Here is a 15,097-nt window from a genome sequence, read left to right as displayed (position 1 = left end):
TCGGTTTTGTCTTTTTTCTTCAGGTTTTTTTGTGTTGTTCCAATGAACATAAAGGAAATAAACACATGTATACCAAAAACATTTGTAAAAGCAACAATTTCTGGGAGAAATGGTGAATTTTCTGGAAAAATTCCAGGGGTGCCAATACTTTCATCTATGACTGTATGAGGTAAGATCAGGAGGAAAATCTCTGCTTCTTTTATATGCAGGAACTTAACAGACGATTAGTAGAACACTCAGAGCATGCAGAGAATCAGACAGAGTACAGATCTATGCAGACATGGGAGATTATAGAGGAGATCGCTCGCTTTAAGGTCTTATCAATGAACTCTGAATAATTCTGTGCACTTCTCAGACGTCTCATGACTATCTAAGGCTGGCTGCACACAAGAGGATTTAAGGCCCGATGTTTAGGGAGTTTCACCGCTAAACTCAACAGTTACCGTTAACTTCACCAGTAGCAGCCCACAGCCAACATACACTCTCTACCAATCAGAGACAGTGCTGTGACACTCTAGGATTGTGGGTAATGTAGTGCTGTTGCCTTAAATCACAGATTAACAGTTTCTTTTCTAGAGGAGGGCCAATAACAGACCAGCTTTAGTGTTCAAATGGGAACAACAATAAGCCAAGAGCCTGGTGTAAAGCAGCAAGAATCCTGATTCCCAAGGAGAAGGAGTCCTCTGATCAAAACCAGTTTAGAGCCATTCCACTGTAACATAGAGGGACAGATTTAGCACCGAGACTAGCAATGTTAATATTGTTGACTAATTATCTTCGTTATAGTTTTCGTTAATAGCCTTTTTTTCCCCTGACGAAAACTAGACAGTAACTAATAAAAACTAGTGCACATGGACAAAAACTGAAACTAAATTAACTGACATTTTGGTCAACAAAAAAAAAAAAAAACGAGACGAAAGTGTTCGGCAGAGACTTTATCCAATCAGACCTAATTTCATCATGTAGAAAGCAGGGGCAAGTTAGGCATTTATCCAATCACAGCTACTTTGGCTGTGTGGAAAGGTGGGACGAGATATGGGGAGATCCAATCACAACTGGTTTTGCTGCGTGGTGGCAGGGTAAGTTGGGGAGAGATCCAATCAGTCGATTAGATTTACTGTAAATTTGGTCGACTAAAACTACACTAAGACAAAAACAATTTAGATGACTAACGTATGACTAAAACTACATTTTTGCCAAAAGACTATAACTAAAACTAAATTAAAAAGTGCTGTCAAAATTAACACTGGAGACTAGCTTAGAAAGGAATAGTTCAATAAACCGTGCAGAAAGCAGGGATCGAGTTTTGCACAAAGGAGGGAAAAGACCCCACTATCCCATCCTCTGCCTTTGATGATGCCTCCTTTAATGTCTTTAAAACATCCGTCTCATTTAACAGAGGAAGATTTCACCACTACACCTGTTTTAAGTATCTTCTAGCATGTAGCCAGCCTGAGTGATTTCTACTCCTACGTTCCTGGTGCACAAAGAGGAGGAGGTTTCTGGAGTCTACTAGATTTACTCACCCAGGGGGGAGAAACCCCTGGCGGGGCTGGTGTCGCGGCTGCTCTCGCGACTGGTTTCGCGGCTGCAGCCCTGACTCATGCTCGGTCGGGGGATTCTGCTGCGGGCTAGAGAAGTGTAGCAGAGAGACAGACAGACAGCAGCGCAGGAGGAGAGTTTAGCTCGTAGCACATTCAGCCAGACAAGGACAAACCTGGAGGTCTGCAGAGACGGTTAGTGAGGCGGGAGAGAAGGGAAGGTCAGACTCAGGGAGGTGACAGATTAGTGGAGGAGGAGGAAACACCAGTGTGCAGCACCAGTCTGTATCTGCTGCTTCATTCAGATGGAGATCTGGAGTTTGGTTTTAGGTCTACACACAGCTGGAGCTCAAACTACTGGATGTGTGGGATGTAAACTACAATCATGGAAATGTTTTCTCAGCTCTACTGCCAACATTAAACAGCATGAGACTCTTCTGTTTTTCATCTTAACTGTAGAATAACAGTCTATATATGGATGTGGAGCTTCATTCTTCTAAAAATTCAAAAGAAGAAAATGTTAAAAATACTGAATAAAACCATCAAACCTGACTAAATTCTACAACATAAACTTTAAGCTGCATTATTTCTGTTTTTTTAAACTCTTTTACATAATTTTACCTTTACAAAGTTCCATATAAAATCTAACTTCACAGGAATACCTGTTCTCCAATGGTTTAAACTGTGTTTTCCCCCCTTGTTTGAAATTCTGAAACATATAACTGGACGTTCTCCTTACCTGTTCCTGACCGGGTGGGGCTCGTCTCTCGGCTGCAGCCCTGGCTGCGGTGACCTCGGGTCCGGCTCTTGTCGGTCAGGCCGGTGGAGGCGCTGCCGGCTGTGGCGGCGGCGGTGCCCATGGTCGGCCTCGGGATCCGGCCGTACGAAGAGCTCAGCAGGCGGCCTGGAGACCCAGACCTACTGCCGGCTGTAAATGTAAATAAAAAAAAAACAAAAAAAAAAACACACTTCTATGAGGATGAAGTTCACAGCAGGCTGGAAGCTCAACTACCGTATTATAGCTAGTAGATGTGCAGCCACCATATGACCAGAAAAGATGGTGTTAGAACAGCTCCACAGAAACTGCACACTGAGCTTTACTGAGCAAAACTATGGTAGCCCTGAAGGTCAACTGTATAACATTTTAGGTTCTAATGCAAAAAAAAATAAAATAAAAAAAAATAATAAAAAATCAGCCCTGAAGGTCAACTGCAGAACATTTCACCGGCTGCCTCTGCAAAAGAAAAAAAATTACCTGCAGGAAAAACAAAATAAATTTCAACTGCTGTGAAAAATAAACCTTGTACCTGCTGCTTTTGCAAAAAAGAAAATCACCTGCTGCAAAATATAAAACAAAAACCCATGCTGCAAAAAACACCTTCTGCAAAAAAAGAAAAACATTTCAACGACTGTTGCATAAAATTTTCACTTTGCTGCTGCAGCAAAAACTTTTCAACTGTTGAAAAAAAATCAGACAGATCTACCTGCTGCTACAAAAATACATTTCACCTGCTACAAAATATTAAAAACACCAGCTGCAAAACAAAAAAAATCACCTGTTTTTGCAAAAAAAAAAAAAAAAAATTAACCTGCTTTTTAAAAAAAAAAAAAAAAACAACTTTTCCCCTGCTGCAAAACAAAACCACTTCACTGACCACCAAAAAAAATCACCTTTTACTGCAGAAACCCACTAAGGCATCAGCAAAAGGTGAACTGTTCTGCAGCCAACCTTTAGGGCCATCATATGAAGTGTAAATCATCATAAATGATGCTAAAAAACCTGCTGCTTCTAACACAGGGTGACTTATATTCTGTATCCTATGGTACATAAATAACTAGTAAATATCTTTTAAAGGGAGTATGATATGCTCAGATATCTCAGTGTTGGGGCGGTTGTCTCTGTCTCAAACGGTAGAACCACATGAATATAAAAGGAAGAAGCAGCTGCTCACGCTGAGACTGGGAGACGACTTTCCCTCGGCTCCTTCCTCGGCTGTCCGTCACACTCGGACCGTTCCCTGAACTCGTTCTCCGGGTCCGGACTCGACCTGGAGTGGGTGACAAAAATAGGAAAAGGAACAAAAGTGACAGCGAGTTAGAGAAATAAGGCATGTTAAACATCTCTGCACACAAAAAAGGTTCAAAACGGTGAAGCAGAGGACTTACAGTGATCAATTATTACCATCCTGTCATGCAGAAACAGTGAACATGAAATATAATATGAAATAGAGACTAGAGAGTGATGGAGGACAGGAAAGACTCACTGCTTTATTTAAAAGGTTTAATATTTTTATCCCCACAGACGCTGTCATGTTTTACGCTGACTTAGAGGACAGAAGGACAACATTCATGTGTGATTTTACCAAAACTAAACCCCCTGTGCAGCTCTATTCCTCAGTTTAACATTGGTATGTTTTTGATAAAACCACAGACATATTCAGAGGAAACCATGCGTAGACAGTCCATGCACAGACAGATCCATCACAGATGACCAGCATCACAGTACTGACACACCGAGGAGCCTGGAAACACAAACCGCTTACCGTCTGAGTTAACAGACCACGAGCCATCTGACAGGTGGGCCAGCCAGAGGGGACACAACAGGGTCAGGGTCAAGAGGTTAAGATTTACAGGTGTTTGACAGGGGAAGGTAAGGGGGGTCAGATCTGAGCCAGTCACACGGTTCATAAACATGTCTCTAGAATCCTCATACCAGCTCATCTGCAGGATTTTAAAGTCTTAAAGGGGGGCGGACTTCTTCTCAGAACCAGGAAATGTACTTCAGAGCTGTCAAAGGTCTCACAATAAGACATCCTTAACACAGTGTTCTAAACTAGGAGGGGCCTGTCTTACCCAGTGAAGCGTAGGACCCGGGAGGAAGGGCAGAGGCGGAGCTAAAGGGCGACGACGTCACGGCCGAGGGGACGGCAGGCATCCTGGTGCGGGCTGTGGCGGTCGCTGCTGCGTTTACATCTACATCGCTGCGAGAGCGTTGGAGGGAACCCGGAGAGGAGGCTGTGGTCGGCGCCCTGGTGTGAGTCGCTTTGGCTGCAGAGAAAAACGGAGACGAAAGATAAAAATCAGAGACTATGGCAGATTTACATCTGCACAAACCATCATCATAGGACAACAAAGCAACACCAGTCAGATAAAAATATGTGACTGCACTAATATTCACCCCCTCTAAGTCAGCAGTTAAACATCCAAGGGGTGAATACTTTTATATGCCTGATAATTCTGCTGTATTTGCAGATACTTCTAAGCGTGTTGTATTCATTATGCTCTAAGTAAAAGTCATTAATAATACATGGAGCACAGAGTAAATGAGCAAAGAACAGGGTCCTTACAGCGGGTTGAGCCGCTCCCAAAGCTGCTTTTTACAGACAGAGGTCGACTGTGGAGACACAAAGGACATTTTCAAGTTAGTTGGTATTCCTAATAAAAAAACATGAAAAACTGTTCAATGTCTTCACATATCTGGACTGAAAATACACAAACAGGAGTGAAAGGTAGGCATGCAGGACAGGGTTTTATCTACTATTCTGTAGAGAAACAGTGATGTGATGCAGCTTCCTCCTTTGTCTCCCTAATCAATCATTAGACCAATCAGAGGTAGCGTTTCTCACTTGAGGCTCTCCTGTGAGGACGAGGACGAGCGGTCGGAGGCGGGCAGAGACATCAGACTGTCTCCGCTTCTCAGGTGAGCCTGTAGAGCTTTCTGATAGGACGACTCCAGGCTCTGGAACAGCTGCTCCGCCTCCCGGCGGAAGTGACCGTGGAAGCCCCAGTAGCACCTGCGACGGCAAGCAGGAGAGACAAAACACAGCCATGAGGGCGTTTGCTAGCATCATATTTATAATCATTAGTCACCATTTTGGTTTGTTATTCAGGGTAAAGAAGAGCAGGTATGGCGTACTTTCTGGCCACAGAGCGAGCCTCGGCGTCTGCATCGTGGACCCCTTTCTTTATCGTCTCCATTAAAACTGTTCCATGTCTGTGAGAGAGGACAAGATTTTATCGTACAGTTTCTCAAAGGTTTATAAAAAGATCTAACTTTATTATTCCTGACTATCTGAAGTCAGAGGTCAGAAAAGAAAACCTTTCCATGTCAGACTAAAACTCCATCACAGCGTCAGGCTCTGTCACTTTTTAGAAGCTGTTGATATCATACAGGACGCTGCAGGAGTTCATATTGATCCTGAATCCTGACAACAGAAAGGTCATGATGTTTTCAAGCTGAGAAAAAAAAAATACTGAACCTCCAACACCTGCAAACGAAATAGAAATCTGCAGTTTATAATGTAGAAATACCCTAGGAACTGCTATTACAAACATCATAAACAGAAAAACTACAACATTTACAGGAACTTGTTTCATTTGTTTCAGGTAAAAATCAATGTCTCTCAAAGCTGAATTAACTTCTGCATAATGTGACTTAAATGTGAAAAATAAAAGCTGTGGTCATTGTTAGCTGAAGCCTTTCTTCAACTGCCAGTGGCTTCAAGTTAGCGTAACGTAATAATAAGGGCATTTATTGGCTGTAAATACCTGCCAGTATTGTCTGTAAATATCAGCCAATACTAGCTGTGGATATTGTCCTAAGTTGTCTTTAAATATTGGCCTATATTGGCTGTAAATATTGTCTTATATACTGTTCTATATTAGCTATATATATTAGCCCTTTATCAGCTTTAAATATTGGCCTATATTAACTTTAAATATTGGCCTATATTAACTTTAAATATTGGCCTATATTGTCTTTAAATATTGGCCTATATTGGCTTTGAATATTGCCCTATATTTATCTTTATATACTGTCCTTTATTGTCTTTAAATATTGTTCTATATTGTCTTTAAATATTGTCCTATATCGACTCTAAATATTGGCCTTAATTGTCTTTAAATATTGTCTTAAATGCTGGTCTATATTATCTGTATATATTGGCCTATATCAGCTTTAAATATTGACATAAATCAGCTGTACATATCAGCGATATATATTAGCTGTACAGTCAGTAAATCAGTACCAAACTTTCTGATGAAGAGAAGGCTAAAAAGATGGAAACATGAGAGTCTTCTGTCCAGGTTTTATGACGTGGATGCCGCATTAGTCCCCCTTGAACTCCTGAATGAGTCAGACGGGCCCATCTGCTGTCCAGTCTGGTCTCCATTAGCTGAAGTGTCACTGTGAGCTCTTAAAGCTCCATCCATCAATACTGGGGGGATTTCATTGTCTTATTCTCGCTGGATGTGGAGCAGCTTTTGGGGCAACATAAGAGGCTGGAAATGAGGTTAAGCTTGTCCAAACGATGGCGTCCTTCAGGGTTGAAGATGCTGTTTATCCAGGAAAGACTTGTTATTTCAATCAGAGCTGCTGATTCTGAAATGTACCTGGTCTACGAGTAGAAACAGAACCATCTCCCCTCCAACACTCCCACCCTCGCTCACAGACACTGACTGACTGATCGATGAGGACCGGAGAGCTCCCCTGGTACGGTGGGTCAGCTCGGGTTTCTCCCTGGTGGCGGCGGCTGCAGGAAGCAGCGGGGTGGAAACACAATGAGGCTTTTGGAGGCAGACAGAGATCCCCCTGGCATAGCCATGGAAACTGCTGAGATAGCCCTTGACTCGGCCGGTCTCATATTTCGTGACGAGGTGGCGTGCAGCACTTAAAGCCATTCACAAGCCAGTGAAACCTTTTCACTGCATTCTTTGTTCTCTGGGTTTATGACAACAGGAATTCCTGCGTTTTTAGGGCGAATACTGAGCATGCAACTATGAACTCCCTTTTCATATCTGTATTTGGACCTACATATTGATATCTTAACTTAAAAATAACATTTTTATTTTGTTACGTTTGTCTTGAGCTAGATAAAACACAATCTACCTGTTGGTTTAGAGTCTTGAATGACAAAGGAATCTTAAACTTTCAATGTGAAGTCTGGTTGATGAAGTATAGATATAAAATAGGTCCCAGAGAGCTTTTATAGTTAGGTCCTGCCCTGTGTAAGTTGGTTATAGTCCTCTAAGTCTGTTTTCCGGGTGCGAGTCCATCCTGTTGCTCCTTTCCTGCATGTTATTCCCCACCATCTCCCCTGGTTGCCTACTCTATCCCCTGTCCTTTTCAAATAAAGGCATAAAAGCCTAAAAAACACATCTTAAAAACAATAAAAATATGTAAATATGCAGACTGCTTCCTCACCTCTCTAAAGAGCTCGTCTGCCACTCCTGCAGCATCAGGTCCAAGAACTCGTAGCAGCGTCTGCCGAGAAAGAAAACATTCAATCCAGGTTACATCAGATCACAGAGGGTCAGCCTCCTGAATCTGAGGGACAGCGAAATCATCTGCTTCCCCAAAAAAGACGACAGAGCCTTGCTGCTGTCAGAAAGTTGATCACTGCTGCCAAAGACTTCAGATTTGCTGGAAGAAACCGTGGAAGAAACACTGATGGACAGACCTCTGCTCACTTCTGGACCTCACTGGACATCAGACTCTAATCACAACTAAGAGGCTTTAATCCAGCCAGAAATAGCTGTATGATGTGTTTTACGTGCATTTATTAAAAGCGGCATTTATTGTCTTATTGTCCCTGCTTGATTCACTTTGCTGTGTGCGTTTATATCCAGTATAGTGCCTTAATGTACACAAACACTAGTATGACTGCTGTTGAAACTAGGTCTGGTGTCTGGGTTTCTGTGTGTTGTTTCTACTTATGTGTTATTGATTTATTTTGCTGTTTGCATTTATATCCTGAACAGTGCTGTAGAATCTTTGTCTGGTGTCTGGGTTTCTGTGTGTTTCTGCTTATGTGTTGTTGATTTATTTTGCTGTTTGCATTTATATCCTGAACAGTGCTGTAGAATCTAGGTCTGGTGTCTGGGTTTCTGTGTGTTTCTGCTTATGTGTTGTTGATTTATTTTGCTGTGTCCATTTATATCCTGAACAGTGCTGTAGAATCTTGGTCTGGTGTCTGGGTTTCTGTGTGTTTCTGCTTATGTGTTGTTGATTTATTTTGCTGTGTCCATTTATATCCTGAACAGTGCTGTAGAATCTTGGTCTGGTGTCTGGGTTTCTGTGTGTTGTTTCTGCTTATGTGTTGTTGATTTATTTTGCTGTGTCCATTTATATCCAGTATAGTGCTCTTTTTCATGTTCTCCATGCCTTAAATTGTATGTTGTAGTTTAGTCTCATAATAGTTATTTGATTAAGTGTTATTGATAATACATCCTATTACAGGTTTAAAGACACGTTTTCTGTGTTCATTGATTACACAGTGTAATAATCTGGAACTTAATAAGATCAGTGTACAATTTCACACCTTCTATTAATTTAAATACTAATATTTACTAACATTAATATTACTATCTTAATCTCAACTCTAAGGATGGTTTCTGCTTCTTTTTGGTGTTTGTCCTCTGTTTTCAGTGTGGTGTCCCATTAATCATTAATCTTGATTAATAATTTTATATGTTAATAATTACAAATATTTTAAAAATAACCAAAATCTAGCATGACATTCTTTAAATAAACCTTGTTGAGTGCTGGTTTATCTAAAAACGCTCTACAGAAAGGACAAGGCTCAGGCTGAGGAGGGAAGAGTGTTGGCTGAGAGCTAAATTACCGTATTAAAGCTCATAGACGTGCCAACTCCATGCAGCAGAAACAGACGGCACTAAAAGAGAGCGGCACAGCTGCACGGAAACGTCATGTTGAGGAAATGGGAAGACTGTTCAACTGTTTTATCACTTCGGAAAACTGAAATAACTCTGGCTTATAAATTGGAATTAACAGTGCTTTTCTACATTTTTAAGTCCTCTCCCTGACTTTTAGAAGGTGCTAAGAGAGCTCGAAGAATAATTTATGATAAAAGAAAGGAAGGAACCTTCTTAAACAGTAGAGACTGAAACAACAGTTGTGAGTAAAACAGACTGTGATAAACTTAAAGATATGTAAACACAACAGTAACAAAAACCTCGGTCTCACCTTCTCACAGCCACAGATTTGGAGGTACAGTTGCTGGTGATGATGGGGATGAGGCGTGGGAAGTGTGTATGCTGCAAGAAATAAAACACATGAAAATGGTATAAATCCACCAGAAATCTCCTCTTTACAAAAAGAAACCATCAGTTTATTTATAAGCCTTCTCTTTGTCTTTATTCACAGTTAATATAGCTGATTTCCAGGCTGTAAACAATGGAGGAGTTCATTTTTAGCGTGAAATGTTATCTACTGGAACATAAAAATCATACTATCTGTGAACAATTGTTTAAACGTTTCCTTGTGAATGTTTTTAGTTCTGGGAGTACGATCGGATCTGGACAACAGCTGATTCTAATCCCACAGAGGCCATATGGGTGCTAGTATTTGGAAGTAAAGGTTCATTTATATATCTAACATGAGGGTGGAATAAATGAAGACATCGTGTGGGTGGATAACACTTACTCTGAGGATGAGGCGGATGGCGGCCATGCCGGAGGTGGCCATGACTTTGGCACTGTTGGGGACCAGGTTGAGGAGGATCGGCATGATGGCCTCGGCTGCGTGGTCGAACCGACTGCCCAGCACCGACGACAGGTGACTGGAGAGGGGAGAAGAAAAGAACGTTGTTTGTCTCAGCTCAGAGTAAAAAGCCCGTTTTCAGTTCCAAAACAGCTCTACATTTGGTAGAGACAGTTCCAGTCATTCAACAAGGAGCCAGCTCTTAGAATCAGACTCAAAGTCTGTCTCAGCTCCCAAATTCTACATTCAGTAGGTTTTGGATTTTTATGTCCTCTTAACAACAACAATAACAGAAAATAAGGACACCATCCCTCAAATGGGAGCCAGCTCCAAACGTTCACAAAAGGAGCCAGCTCTTAGAATCAGAATTAAAAGTCAGTCTCAGCTCCCACATTCTACATTTGGTAGGTTTTGGATTTTTATGTCTTCTTAACATCAAAAAAGGAAAATGAGGAAACCATCTCTCAAACAGGAGTCAGCTCCAATTGTTCACTAAAGGAGCCAGCTCTTAGATTCAGCATTAAAAGCTGTTTATTTTTTCAGCTAAAAAGCTTGTCATTTTGTACCTTTTGGCTTTTTTCCATCTTTAACACAAGAAAAATGAAAACCATCTCTCAAACAGGAGTCAGCTCAAAATATAAAGGAGCCAATTCTTAAAATCAAAATTAAAAGTTCATTTTAGCTCCAAAATGCCTCTTCATTTGGTGTCATTTGGCTGTTATGTCTTAGCAGGAAACTATCTCTCAAACAGAAGTCAGCTCCAATTGTGCACTAAGGAACTAGCTCTTAGATTCAGAAATAAAAGCTGTTTTTTCAGCTAAGAAGCTCGTCGTTTGTACCTTTTGGCTTTTTTTTCGGTCTTTAAAATGGAAAAAAAAGGAAAACATTCCTTAATCAGGAGTCAGGTCCAACAATTCACAAAAGGAGCCAGCTCTTAGGATCAGAATTTTAAGTCGGTTTTAGCTACCAAATGGCGCTTTTGGCTTTTTAAGTCATTAACAATGAATTTGTAAAAAAAAAAGAAACCATCAGGAAAACAGGAGTCAGCTCCAATCATTCACTAACGGAGCCAGCTCTTAGAATCAGAATTTTGCTAATTGCCAGCTCCCACAGAAATGAAGTACAGGCTATCTTACCCCAGAGTGATGCAGGCCTCTCGCACCACCTGAGAGCGTAGGTCTTTTGCGGACAACTTGAACGCCGCCTCCATGAGGCGCAGTTGCTGAGCAAACCCGTCAAACTCTGCTGCGCCGGCCAGGAGCAGCGAACGCACCTTCTTCAGCTGGAGAGGCATGAAGAAGAAGAATATGAAGTAAGTAAAGTCAGAATTTTTGCATAAATGAGACAGCATAGAGGTTAAGAGGTCTTACAGCTGCCACTCTGAGCTCCCAGTCCCTCTTATCGTCTGACAGAACGTCTCGGATCTTTGTCATGGCCTCCTCCACTTCCCTGTTAGAGTAGATCTGATGAAGGAGAGGAATAAGAGGAAGAGAGAGAAGATAGGGAGAAAGTTAGGAGATCTGGAGTGGTCAAACAGGATTTGACACACATTTTGGGGCAAGTTTTTCCCATTTTGGCGACATAATAGAGCAAAATAAAGTGCAATCAGGAATAGATGGTCTCTGTACCTGTACTGTGGGAACATCCTCAAAGGCCTGGATGAAGTCTTCCTCATCCACAGCTCCAGCCCCCGACCCGTCCCTCCCTACAGACAGTAAAAACATAATTTATGCTTTTAAAAACCAAATAAAAAAAGACAAAAAGAGCTGTCGTAGTAAAGAAACAAATTGCCATTTTGTTGGACAAACTTGCCCCTAAACCTCCATTTCACTTATTCAAAAAGGAAATGCTAGAGGACATATCAGGAGCATTAGCATATTTTTAATTTCCTCTGCTGCAGCTGTAATGTTTTATTCACTGCAAAAAAACTGGATTTGTATTCAGCACATAACAGAGGAATCAAAGCCATATGATCAGGTTTAACAGGCAAAACTTTATAGTAATAAAAACTTAAAATGGAGATACAATAGATGAGTGGTTCCCAGAGGTGGGGTGAGACCCTTTGAGGGGCGATAGACACAAAAGGGGGGGGCGGGGGGATTCCTACCTTAAAAATACTTTATTGTTTTTTTTCTATACAAGTCTGTGTGCATTGATGGTATGGTTGCAAGTATATGTTAGAAACCATGGTCCGACAACTGGGTTTCTGTGTGTTGTCTCTGCTTATATGTTGTTGATTTATTTTGCTGTGCACATTTATATCCAGTACAGTCTTATAGGATCTAGGTTTGGTGACTGGGTTTCTGTGTGTTGTCTCTGCATACAGGTGTTGTTTTACTATGCCGTTTTCATTCATATCTAGTACAGTCCTATAGGATCTAGGTCTGGTGACTGGGTTTCTGTGTGTTGTCTCTGCATACAGGTGTTGTTTTACTATGCCGTTTTCATTCATATCTAGTACAGTCCTATAGGATCTAGGTCTGGTGACTGGGTTTCTGTGTGTTTTGTCTCTGCTTATGTGTTGTTTTACTATGCTGTGTCCATTTATAACCAGTACAGTCCTATATGATCTAGGTCTGGTGACTGGGTTTCTGTGTGTTGTCTCTGCATATTTGTTGACGTCTTTGCTGTGTCCATTTATATCCTGTACAGTGCTGTAGAATCTAGGTCTGGTGACTGGGTTTCAGTGTGTTGTTGCTGCGTATGTGTTGTTGATTTACTATGCTGTGTACATTTATTTCTATATCTTAATACGGTTTTGATGTGTTTTACTATCTTACTGTGTTAGAGTTACAGTTAATAGGTTAATTAGACAAATTTGCATATGAGGTGAGGCATTTTACTTCAGTGAGCTTTTGTTACCGTATTTGAGCAGGTTGATAGATGATTTAGTGCAAATGAGTTGAGGCATTTCACCACAGAGAGCTATCTTTCTGTATTTGAGTTACAGTTAATAGGTAATTAGGTCAAATGTGCATATGAGGTGAGGAATTTTACCACAGTGAGCTTTCTGACAGTATTTGAACAAGTTAATAAATTAATTTGTGTATATGTGGTGAGGCATTTTACTGCAGTGAGCTTTCTTATATTACCACAGTTACAGCTGAAAGATAAATTAGTGAAAATGTGCATGGGGGGTAAGGTGTTTTACCACAGTGAGCTTCTTTGTTGATCCTTAGAGCCTGTTTGCCCACTTAATAGGAAACAGAACTTTTAATGCTTGCTGCTTTTTGTTTGTATTTTTTAAGTGTGTGAAACGTTTAAATCACGTGGCTGTGCCTATTGTTGACCACCAGCATAAGTAAAAGGAAATATATAGTCCTTAGAATATATGTTGCTCTTGGTATGCCCAGCAGCGGTGTTGGCTCTGACCTGCAGACTTGGTGCTTGAGGCGGAGGCGGGGCGGCGAAATGAACCCATGCTCACCGCCTTCCTTCCTGACAGCGAGGCTCCTTTGGACGAAGACGAGGAGCGGCCTCCATCCACCGAGTCATCATCCTCGAAGTTCTTGTCTGGAGGAGGAAGAACAGAAAAAAGAGAGAGAAAGAGGCTGTAAATGAACAACGACTCTTTGGTAAACTAACAAAGAAAATGTCAGAGCCGAGCATCCCAGAAATGTTGAGCAGCGAGCAGGAGGAGTCCTGAGCTGACACCAGGACGACATAACTCACATTCTTTCATCAGCAACTGATGATGGTGAGGAGTGAGAGGGTTACAGACTCAATGAATCAACAATAAATGAACACTGGTCCAGTGTTCCCAGTAAGAAGAGCAGAGAAACCACAGGAGGGCAATCGGTTTTACCACTGAAACAGAGATTGTGGTGATGTTCAGAAAAATTAGCTGATCAGAGTGAGGGTTTACTGACTTTTTGCTGTTTTGTTTTATGTATTGATATTTTACCAGCCCATCTTCAAACAAGTAAACCAGTACAAAATTAAAAGAGTAGAAAAACCTTCAGTATCTGAGGCCAGTACTCAGATAGTTTTACCAAGAAACAAACTTATTTTTGAGAATTTCTCCATCAAAATCTGCATGCTGCAGCACACACTTCACATCAAAACAAGCTCCCTGTAACATGGACGAGGAGGTCTATCAGCTACCAGTTAGACAGAAATCTGGATTATTTCAGGTGGCTGCAAACACCAGAAAGTCTGGAGTTGAATACGTTCCTTGCAATATGCAAGCAGTGCAAAAATAAGGTAAAATATTGCAGCAACACCAATGTTTGACACTAGGCTAATTAGTGGTTAGCATCAACCGCTATACCAGGCCAGGTTTGTGCCATCACACCCGGCACTGAAAAGCACTGTAAAGTAAAAAAAACCCTCAACCTCTAAATCAGATCAGAAGACCACCACTAGACATCCCTAAAGTTCAGGCTAGACTTAAGATCTGCGATGCAACCAGACTGTCTGAAAATGTTGCCAGTGTTAGTTGCAGCTTGATGGCGTTGCCTGTAATTCAGCTCATCAAGTTGCAGACAGCTGGTTTCTGTGATAGGGGAAACAGAAGTCTCATTTTAAAGGGAAAAACCACCAACAAATATTTCATACCTATGTTGTGTTGTTTAAAGTGCATCTTTTATGTGATCATCTATACTGGTAGTTCACTTGCCTGTCTAACACTGACAAAAAGGTCATGTACTTTATTATGATTTAAATTTTTCAGTCAATAAAAACACAACAATGGAGGCACAGCCCCAGGCGTCACGTGAGCCCCCAGCTCAGGAATCTGCACAGCCAGCAATCAATCCTCCTCCATTATTCAGAGTTTACACACAGCCACACAGGGGCAGGGCGCTCAGCCAGCACATCAGTCAAGTGCCATCAGGCTGTAGATTTTCCTTAAAGCAGGATGCAACACCTCTGATACCAACACAAGGTTACGGTGAGAGAGTCTGAGTGAAAACACACCTGCCACCTGACGTCAACATCAGAGGACGGAGGAGAACCAAAGACGGAGAGAGCCCTCTGGACTGGCCTGCACTGTCTGCAGCCATGAGGTCAAAGCTACTATGAAGAGCTAAAAATCAGTAGAAAACCAGACTCAATA

The 15,097-nt window shown here is 41.4% G+C and overlaps 1 protein-coding gene across 16 annotated transcripts in view; it reads right to left on the bottom strand.

Annotated features, from left to right (window-relative positions):
• Positions 1-15,097, bottom strand: part of LOC121506113 (CLIP-associating protein 1-B-like) — a 60,502-nt gene that overhangs the window by 18,728 nt on the left and 26,677 nt on the right. For 10 of the 16 annotated variants that reach the window (XM_041781664.1, XM_041781669.1, XM_041781667.1 and 7 more), the window contains 14 exons: positions 13,414-13,554; positions 11,670-11,746; positions 11,412-11,504; positions 11,178-11,323; positions 9,985-10,120; positions 9,526-9,596; positions 7,744-7,803; positions 5,458-5,535; positions 5,168-5,335; positions 4,889-4,935; positions 4,395-4,589; positions 3,494-3,589; positions 2,281-2,469; positions 1,527-1,631 (listed from right to left, as the gene is read on the bottom strand). In XM_041781664.1, the coding sequence (XP_041637598.1) occupies positions 1,527-1,631; positions 2,281-2,469; positions 3,494-3,589; positions 4,395-4,589; positions 4,889-4,935; positions 5,168-5,335; positions 5,458-5,535; positions 7,744-7,803; positions 9,526-9,596; positions 9,985-10,120; positions 11,178-11,323; positions 11,412-11,504; positions 11,670-11,746; positions 13,414-13,554 (1,602 nt within the window). The remainder of the gene's footprint in view (positions 1-1,526; positions 1,632-2,280; positions 2,470-3,493; positions 3,590-4,394; positions 4,590-4,888; positions 4,936-5,167; positions 5,336-5,457; positions 5,536-7,743; positions 7,804-9,525; positions 9,597-9,984; positions 10,121-11,177; positions 11,324-11,411; positions 11,505-11,669; positions 11,747-13,413; positions 13,555-15,097) is intronic. The other 6 variants (XM_041781671.1, XM_041781676.1, XM_041781677.1 and 3 more) reach the window with 1 other exon arrangement.

Source organism: Cheilinus undulatus, linkage group 24, assembly GCF_018320785.1.
Source record: "Cheilinus undulatus linkage group 24, ASM1832078v1, whole genome shotgun sequence".
NCBI lineage: Eukaryota > Metazoa > Chordata > Actinopteri > Labriformes > Labridae > Cheilinus > Cheilinus undulatus.
Note: the sequence above shows the minus strand (reverse complement) of the source record. Positions and strands in the feature narration are given on the sequence as shown.